The sequence below is a fragment of the Notothenia coriiceps genome, unplaced genomic scaffold (genome assembly GCF_000735185.1).
Source record: "Notothenia coriiceps isolate Sejong01 unplaced genomic scaffold, NC01 NC01_scaffold00018252, whole genome shotgun sequence".
NCBI lineage: Eukaryota > Metazoa > Chordata > Actinopteri > Perciformes > Nototheniidae > Notothenia > Notothenia coriiceps.
The window spans coordinates 587,889-597,274 of NW_011350953.1; the positions used below are offsets into that span (position 1 = coordinate 587,889).

General features: G+C 37.9%; 1 protein-coding gene across 1 annotated transcript; it reads left to right on the top strand.

Annotated features, from left to right (window-relative positions):
• The first annotated feature begins 1,544 nt into the window (after positions 1-1,544).
• Positions 1,545-8,249, top strand: slc20a1a (solute carrier family 20 member 1a). Its single transcript, XM_010777587.1, has 11 exons — positions 1,545-1,646; positions 2,556-3,171; positions 3,299-3,439; positions 3,560-3,645; positions 4,219-4,315; positions 5,576-5,695; positions 5,896-6,105; positions 6,252-6,723; positions 6,800-6,985; positions 7,075-7,159; positions 7,832-8,249. The coding sequence occupies exons 2-11, from the start codon at positions 2,823-2,825 to the stop codon at positions 7,985-7,987; spliced, it is 1,902 nt and encodes a 633-aa protein (XP_010775889.1). The 5' UTR covers positions 1,545-1,646; positions 2,556-2,822; the 3' UTR covers positions 7,988-8,249.
• The last annotated feature ends 1,137 nt before the right edge of the window (positions 8,250-9,386 follow it).

The window sequence follows — 9,386 nt, forward strand, 5'->3', positions numbered from 1 at the left end:
ACAATTTCTGTATCTGATGCCTTTGAATCTTATTTGGTCTTGGATACGTATCAGTTTTTACTTCATTTAAAAGTCAAATGGAGCCCCATGGGACATTATAAATATACTTCATTTATTATAATGTATTTAAAGCAACCAAAGAGGCCAACAGTCCAATATGGGTGCAATGCTCTATAAATGATCTTGATGTGTTACATGTGAATGGTGTTACATATATGCAGAGGTGGATAAAGTACTCAGATCCCGTACTTAAGTTAAGTAGAAATAATAATATTATTTCTTAAAATACTCCATGACAGATAAATGTCCTGAATTCAAAATTGTACTTAAATAAAAGTACAAAAGTATCAGCATCAAAATGTATTTGAAGTAGAAAAAGTACTCATTCTGCACAATGGCCCATTTCAGAAACAGGATGTGCAGAAGTATTTTCAGCTAAAGGTACTTCAAGTATGAAAAGGAAAAGTATGCAGAATGGCTCTTTCATAGCATGCTAAGCACATACAAAAAAGATTGCATGTGATGCAGGTAAAAAGTGACCGCTTTTGCCACCTTCACATTTCTTCTCAGCACTGTTGTGCGTCACTTCCATTTGCACTTGTCACATGCTTTGGAGAGGTCAAAATATTCCACACAGGTAGCACTCTTGTGCATCGGTTGAGATCATCCAACAGGCACTGAATAAATGAGTAATGAAGAGGAACTCATCAGCAGATTTGGAGGCAGTGTAGCAGTCTAGAAAAAGAGTATTTTCTGCTGACACTGAAGTCCAGTGGAGTTTCCCAGTAAAGTAAGAGAAAAATGGGGGATGACAGGTTGTTCAGTAACACACTTTGAGACAGGTACTTCACGCTCTGCTTAGCTACTCTTGCTTAATGTGCCATGCAACTTGCGTTTAGTGTGATCATATTGTAGCATATGTTTCTGTTGAGGGAATTCTTTCAACAACAACAAATACACATCCATTTAAACAAGTGTATAGCCTCAATAATTGCAATAACATTTCACACAAAAATAGTACATGTTATTTATAATACTAGGTTTGGCCAGTAGGTGGCACCATAGTGGAGGCCATGTTATTGAAATAAAAAAATAAAGATCATCACATGTGGTCACTTTAACACATTAGATCATTGTTATATTTGGGACATCAGCCCCAACTACACATGCCCATTGCTTTTCTTATTATTGACACCAACATAAGTCCAACTATACATAGTATCCAGGAATAGTATGGGAATATTACGTGACCACAACAAACCCCAATTAGCGTAAACACACTGAGAGCCTGAAATGTAGTGTCTTTAGGATATATTGAGGCAAAACAATAAACATTTCTGTTTCTCCGTGGTGGTGTGGAAAAAAAAGGTGGGGGATTTCAGGTGCATATGCAGCAAAGTAACTTAATCAAAGGCAACAGTAATTATTCCTCTGCCTACAAACAAGCTAAACATTAGCTTTAGGTCTCATGACCGACCTGGAGAGGCGTGTACTCCATAGCTCGTTATATAAAGCCGGTGCAGACTCCCCTCCTATAATAACATCCAACCTTCACTTTGCATAATAAAGCTGCTTCTCATCTCTCAGCAGGACACACGAAGTGCGTTGGACCCCAAAACACGCAGAGGTTCACTTTCGTCTCACATGTGAGTATTTTTCTCTCTCTCTCATTTTTCTTTTTTTTTGTCGCTCGATTATAATTATGCAAGAACAGCTAAGTAGATTAACATACCGCTATTTTCCATACCGATTATGAGTTTGATCAAAATAACTTAATTGTTCACTTCTATTTTTAGTTTTAAGTGGATTTATTTGTGATTAAAACTGAAATTTCAGAGGCTACTAAAGTTATGTGACGCTCAACCTGTTGCTACACGGACACATTTAGGCGCAGCCAAAACATTACACAGCCATATATTTCATATGTAACAAAGTTAAAATGGTCTGGATTAAAATTCTGCTTAAATTAAAAACACCATAGCAACGGAGGAATTAATGGAAGACAAACCCCAAGCAGCCCCTGGGAGTTCTTAAAAGACAAGGAGAAGACAGAGGTCACACATACGTGGATTCAATTAGCTAATAATGGTCTAAGATATTAGAAAATCCTATTTAATCATAATAATAACACTGGCTGGCAAATGCACTTAATCAACCCTTATAATATGACTATATTCCTTAGTATTGGAGGGAAATTAATGTTTATAAGCCTGTGAATTGCATAAGATTTGAAGATATGAATAGTATTCTTCCTAGTTTTGTGTCATGACAAGTGTTATGATTGACAAGTGAAACAGATAGCTCTACAGAAAGGTTATGCTCTAACAAAGTGATGCCAAACTTTAATGTGGCTTGTATGGTTATAAACCCCTTTATTATAACCACTTCCCTCTGCCACACAGATCATAGACCCTATCATGCCTGCAGAACAAAATGCAGCACGCTGTTTTATCCCTGTAGCTAGTTCTGGTCTTGTTAATGTGTAACCTAACTTTGTTTTTGAACCAGTAAATAAGAAGCATTAACCACTAACTCATGTGTTTGTGTTTTTACAGTGTGTATCATCAGTGGCTCGCTGTCACAATGGATGTCTCTCCCGTCTCTTTACCCTGTCATTTTATGATGAAGCCTACAGACAAACCCTACATACCTAGCTAGCAATACATTTAGATTCCTCCCCATTAAGCGCTAATAAAACTGACCTAAGGGGGAACTTTTCTTATTTATAAACAAATAATACCTCATTAGACGCCGTTAAACCAGAATAAATTGGCTTTATTTAACTCTGATTGTTTTAATTTGTTATCAATTTGAAAGTAGTAATGGATACAACCACATTAGCAACCCTGGCTGCTGCCACTACAATGGCTGTGGCCTCAGGGACCGCCATGACAGGCTACATGTGGCTGCTGGTGTTAGGCTTCATCATTGCCTTCATCCTGGCGTTCTCTGTGGGAGCCAACGACGTGGCCAACTCCTTCGGTACTGCAGTGGGCTCCGGAGTGGTTACCTTGCGTCAGGCCTGCATCCTGGCCACTATCTTTGAGACGGTGGGCTCAGTGCTGCTGGGGGCCAAAGTCAGCGAGACCATCCGGAAGGGCATCATTGACGTCAACATGTACAACGGCTCCGAACACGTCCTCATGGCAGGGTCGATAAGTGCGATGTTTGGTAAGCATTAACATACAGTAACATTACATAGGAATGCATTTAAATGGTGCTAATAAAATAAAGATATTTTTTACTAGTGAATGTTTAGACTGCGAGAACAGGCCCAGCTCATGTTTTTGTCCCACAGGCTCTGCTGTGTGGCAGCTAACTGCATCATTCCTGAAGCTCCCCATTTCTGGAACGCACTGTATTGTTGGAGCAACAATCGGCTTCTCCATGGTAGCCAAAGGTCACCAAGGGGTCAAATGGATGGAGCTTCTGCGCATTGGTGATTATTTGTTTTTGACCACAACATTGTGAAACGAGTATATGTGTTTAACCCAAACATACAAGTGTAGCCTAAAACGCATTTGTCAATGTTCTTTGAAATGTGTTTTTCAATCCAAAGTGGCGTCGTGGTTCTTGTCCCCGATGCTGTCAGGCATCATGTCAGGAGTCCTCTTCTATTTGGTTCGCAAATACATTTTGAACAAGGTAAGCACAACCCTAACACTCGAACCAGTTTACAAGATAAAGATTGATAATTTAATGTATCTATGGTGGGGCAAGTGTTAAAATCATTTTCATAAGTTAAAGTACTCCATAAGAAGCACAAGTCCTGCACTTCACATGACACTTGTATAAAAGTGTGTATAACTAATTTTCAAGATGTATTTAAAGTAATACATATAGAGGAACTCATTCTGCAGAAAAAACGGTCTCCTTGAAGTGATATATTATTAAATGACATTATTTGATTGCTAATACTGACGCAACAGTGCCCTAAGCAGCATTAAACAGCCTAAGAATGATTACCAACCAAATGGTCAAAAGAATATATCTTAGTATTGAGATAATTAATGGGGAATAAAAAACTTCTGCTAAACTTGTGGGTCTGGTTTTATTAGCCTTTTCTTGGAATCTGTGTTTCTTGTTACATACTGGATAACCTGCGTCTCTTTGGGCATGACAAATAAATAACTGAAGACATCTGAGAAGTTTAGAGGGGGAAATGTCTCTTTGTTGTAACTTCTAAAAAAATCCTGCTCTAACATATGATTTGCCCAGGCTGACCCTGTACCTAACGGACTCAGAGCTCTTCCCATCTTTTACGCCATCACTATGGGCATCAACGTCTTCTCCATCATGTTTACAGGAGCCCCAAGTAAGTACAAGGTCCACACAATACACACATGTTTCTTTTGATTCACACAGCAGATGTTGAAAGCCATGGAGCAAGATGAGGTCTGAATAAATGTCACAAGAGACACAGAAAAGAGTGGATGACAGTCTTCTTAGGACAAAGTAGGTTACGAACAAAGAGAAAACATTTAATTTGATTAATATTTTTTCGACAACATTTCATCAAGCAAAAACTTGTCCAAACTGGCATTTCTGTCTAAAGAAGTGTTCCCTAGATTATACCAGCAGTCAAACCCACATTTAAACTTGATTGCAAAAGACCAAAAACCACCCAACATAACCAAATACAGTTAAACCAGTTTAAGGGGAATTTGAGAATCATACAACTATTAAATGGACAATTTCCATTCCTTTTTGTTTCATTTGCAGGATTGAACTTATCGAGAAGACAACTGGCCTGGGCCCTTCACTGAAGGCTGCAGGCCGGTGTGTGGGTCAAGAGTTATAACACACCATTACTCCTGCTATGCAATTATACAGCGTAACACAGCAGTGCAATTCTCACACTCATACTGCAAACATGTTCCAGACAACATTTTATTTTCTGACACAGAGATAAACAGGTTCTTGTGTCAATCAAGAATATTTGTGGTTAATGGCTTCACATCCATGTTAATAATGAGAGCTACTACTTTTACTCCATGGCCTTTTTATTTGTTGTTAACCTGCTGTTGTCTACAAGAGCAAAAAGGTAAGTTGTATCTGTGAGGCAAAAACCCAATATTTTAATACTAACCTGCATTACCACATCTCATTCTAGAAATTCTAGCTATTCTGTGTTAGCATTAAAAGAAAGTGAGAGATACTAGAAGTGTCCTTACAGTGTATTTTATCTGTTGGCTGCAAGACTGGGTTTTAAACCCTATCTGATTGTAAGGCGTGTGTTTTTATACTGATACGGTTGTCTGTCAGAGTGATCTGAAATATTGGAACAGGCCTTTACGACATTTTAACCAAAACTTGGAGGAGAGGATTAGTTATTCTGGACAAAGACTTAATCTTGTTCCCTGTAAAGGTCAATATGTCAGAGACCGATTAGATGCTACAATATATGTAAAAGAAGGCAAAACAGTATAGGAGCATGCAATTACTAACAGTTTATTTTGTCATTATTATAAAAGGAGCAGTATCTGTTCTTAATAAATGAAAGAACCATTCAAGTTTATGTTTCTCCTTGTCTGAGACAGATTTTCTTTCTCATTTCCTCATTTGGTGTGCTCAGTGCTTGGTTTTGACAGAGTGCCGTGGTGGGGAACACTGTGCATTGCGTTGGGCTCTGCCTTCGCCACAGCTTTGTTCGTTTGGTTCTTTGTTTGTCCTCGTCTGAAGAAAACAATCCGACGTGAGTAAATCTTACACTTTCAGACTCTCATAAATTCACAAATGCATTTTAAATGAAAATAAAGGTTATGTTAATTGCAATGTATTCATCATACATTTAGTTATTTTTTTGAAATTGCATGAAAATTCTTAAGAAGTTTAACCCTACAAAGAGGACCTATAATGCTTTTGGGTGCCTAATGCTTATGTCCTTTACTAAAGGAGAAACAGCTGCTTCTCCTTGTGAAACACCATTAATGGAGAAGAACTCCAGCAAACCAGCGCCAGCCGAGCAGCAATCCACTCCTCAGCACCCTCAACCCCAGGCGCCTCCAGTAGAAAGTCAGAGAGTGGCTTTCAAACTGGGAGGCTCAGAGGAAGCAGATTTGGACAACAATGACATGGAAACCAAAGACTTGGATGCCAGCAATGGTGAGGAATGAATGGTTTTGAATTAATTCCCTAATAAATGTTTTTTACGAAATCTATCAAATCTCAAAATGGTTGAACTCAGATATCACATAACCAAAATAAATTCTGACTAAAGTTGAATTACAATAAACTATTTAATTCCGTAGGTGTGAATGGCACTTTCGGGCCCATGATGATCACTGATCCTCACAGTGGACGGTCCCACACCATCCACAAAGATTCAGGCCTGTACAAAGACCTACTGCAGAAACTTCACGTGTCTAAGGTTGGTGACTGCATCGGCGACAGCGATACAGAGGAGCGGCCCATCAGGAGGAACAACAGCTACACCTCCTACACCATGGCGATTTATGGCATTCAAGGAGATCCTAAAAACAAGGAGGTCGATGGTGCGTTGCAGGGAAGACCCAGAGTGGACAGTTACAGCAGCTACAGCTCGGCAGTGACCAACGGGAGTGTGGTCAAAGAGGAGAATGTGACACAAGAAGCTGGCCCTGAGCCTGCTTTTGAAGAAGATGAGCTAGAGCTCGACCAACCAGCTGTCGCCATGCTTTTCAAGTTCCTGCAGATACTCACAGCGTGCTTTGGCTCTTTCGCTCACGGAGGGAACGATGTCAGGTAGGGTTAGTTTCTCCTGAGATTTTTCTATGTGCTGTTTATTCAGATGAGTTAAATAAGCCGTTTTCATCATTAGCAATGCGATTGGTCCACTGGTGGCTCTCTGGCTTCTGTATGAGAGCGGCTCTGTGATGTCCAACGCACCAACACCTATCTGGTTGCTTCTTTACGGCGGAGTGGGCATCTGCGCTGGACTTTGGGTATGGGGACGCAGAGTGATGCAGACCCTGGGCAAAGACCTTACACCCATTACCCCCTCCAGGTTTGCCACTCATTTACATACAGTGACAACTGAAATGATGATATATTTGACAGTCAAAATGTACTGATATGTTTTTTTTTGTGATTTAGTGGATTCAGCATTGAGCTAGCTTCAGCGCTCACAGTTGTTGTGGCATCAAATGTTGGTCTTCCCGTCAGCACAACCCACTGCAAGGTAGTGAAACTCTAAACTCCGATAATTCAACCTCAATCTTCAAATTTGATTTCCATTCTTGGGGTCACAATTCGTTTTATCAACAACTCTCGAGTAATTTCAAAGGGGCGATCATTTCCAATGTGTTCAAGTCGTGCACTTACAAACATGTGTATAAGGAGTTATTATAATTTAATGATATTAACTAAAAAAAACAAGATTTATTGTACTGCTAAGCTTAAAACAAGCAGCACAAATAAACACTTTTTACTAAAACGTTTTCTAATATTTCTTAATTCTCATTGACTTCAAGAATAACAAATTCAAGTTTTTTATATAAAAATACCGTCTGCTAAATCAATACTATTGGAAGATATCATATGCCGCCTTTCTTAGTTTCTCAGTAGTTGGCACATTTAAAACTATATTTTACTCAAAGGAGCACTGTAAAACTGGTTTTACAAGTGATTTCTTAACAAACCACAAAATATAGCTTGACACGACTCAGATAAAATTTGATATAATTCAAATAAAACCTGCTCTCTTGGCTTACTGTTTCAATATTAACATAATTTCCTGTTTATAAATTGACAAATACGTTTAAATGTATCAAATGTATTAAGCAACAACTTCTGCAAACATATTTGTACTTATCAGTACAAATCACATCTGACTAATATCATGCAAACACAGGTGGGATCTGTGGTGGCTGTGGGATGGCTGCGCTCCAGGAAATCAGTGGACTGGCGTCTGTTCAGGAACATCTTCATTGCCTGGTTCGTCACGGTTCCTATCTCCGGGCTTATCAGCGCTGCCATCATGGCTCTCTTCATACATGTCATTCTGTGAGCTGCTCAGCTGCACACTTTTTGTAAGACTGACTGATAAAACTGTGTTAAAAAAGATATTCCACCTGGTCTATTAAAATTATGTTTATAATAATATTTCTTTTCAAGGTGGAGCCAATGATTTTATCTCATAGAAATGTGTCCATGAATGATGTAGGATCAAATGCCACTGTTCACTTTTATAATATCCTGTGATTTTGTTTATCCCGATGTATATTTGTATAAAAACAATGTGTATTAAAAATCAGATAATTCAATTTTGACTGAAAAATAAACAACGGTTTGCATTATTTTAATGTAATAAAACGAGTTGCTTGATTTGAAGGATTTTAATGTAAATTTCTCACTATTAAACATTTTCTACTGAATCCTATTTAGTTTGTGGGTGAGATGGGTTATTTAAAGCAGCACACAAATATATTGACAAAGATTCATTGTTCTTAAATACCCCCCCAAAGGATTAAAGGTTTTATATTTTCAAAAGAAATAGTGTCAATATTAGTTTACTTTGAAAAATAAAAATTACCCTCAGCAATACAAAGCGCAAAAAAATATACAGTATATACTTTTCTGAAATAATTTCTATTGAAGTTTATTTTCATTAAACAAAAATGTTTAAATTCATCGTATAAGCCTGAGGCCTCCTCAAACACAATAATAAAGGTCACATTATTGATAAAATGCGTGTTTTCTGAATGGATATCGGACCAATCAGGCTAGGCTAAGCTACTTTTGTAGCGGCTCCGTCCACACAGTAACCTCAGACATGAATAAAGCAGCAAATTATTAAAGAATTAAAAAGGAAACTTTTTGAAATTGCGGTTTTGTGTAAGTTTAAATGATCTATGGCACATAGAATGTTTATTAAGGTATGATGCAAATTCAGAATAAAATAATACAATTGATCAAATGCTTGTGCACTTACATTGCATTATTTTAGTTAAATTAGTGAAATTCTAAATTTGGCTCACGTGGCGTAATTTGAGGTGTCTGTTGGACATTATATTTTGATGTTATAAAATGTGTCTATTCAATACCATACTATGCACACAAACTTTCTTTTTTTTTTTGCACTGTTGACTGCGCATTTGATATTGATGGTTAAATTAGTTAATGCTTCACATGTACTGAGTTCTGCACATGCCATTTAAATGTAGAAATGCCTTTGTTAATACAATGTTAATACAATATATGCACTGCTATGTTGTACTACTTTACTGTATCTGTAGCTACAAATGTGATTGCTCAAATTTCTTGACATGTTATTCCTGGCCCCTTATTTTGGATAATCTTCATCAACCGGCCCCCATACCAAACTAATTGAATAGCCCTGCCCAAGACTATTAGGAAACGTAACAGTCTCCCATAAAGAACTGTATTTAATCAAAGGAAATTAAAAC

What these genes read in the sequence shown, in the direction of transcription:
- slc20a1a (XM_010777587.1), top strand. Translation starts at nt 2,823, where the DNA reads ATGGATACAACCACATTAGCAACCCTGGCTGCTGCCACTACAATGGCT. An exon ending in GTCGATAAGTGCGATGTTTG is followed by an intron (nt 3,172 to 3,298) that starts GTAAGCATTAAC and finishes TTTGTCCCACAG; the next exon opens with GCTCTGCTGTGTGGCAGCTA. An exon ending in GATGGAGCTTCTGCGCATTG is followed by an intron (nt 3,440 to 3,559) that starts GTGATTATTTGT and finishes TTCAATCCAAAG; the next exon opens with TGGCGTCGTGGTTCTTGTCC.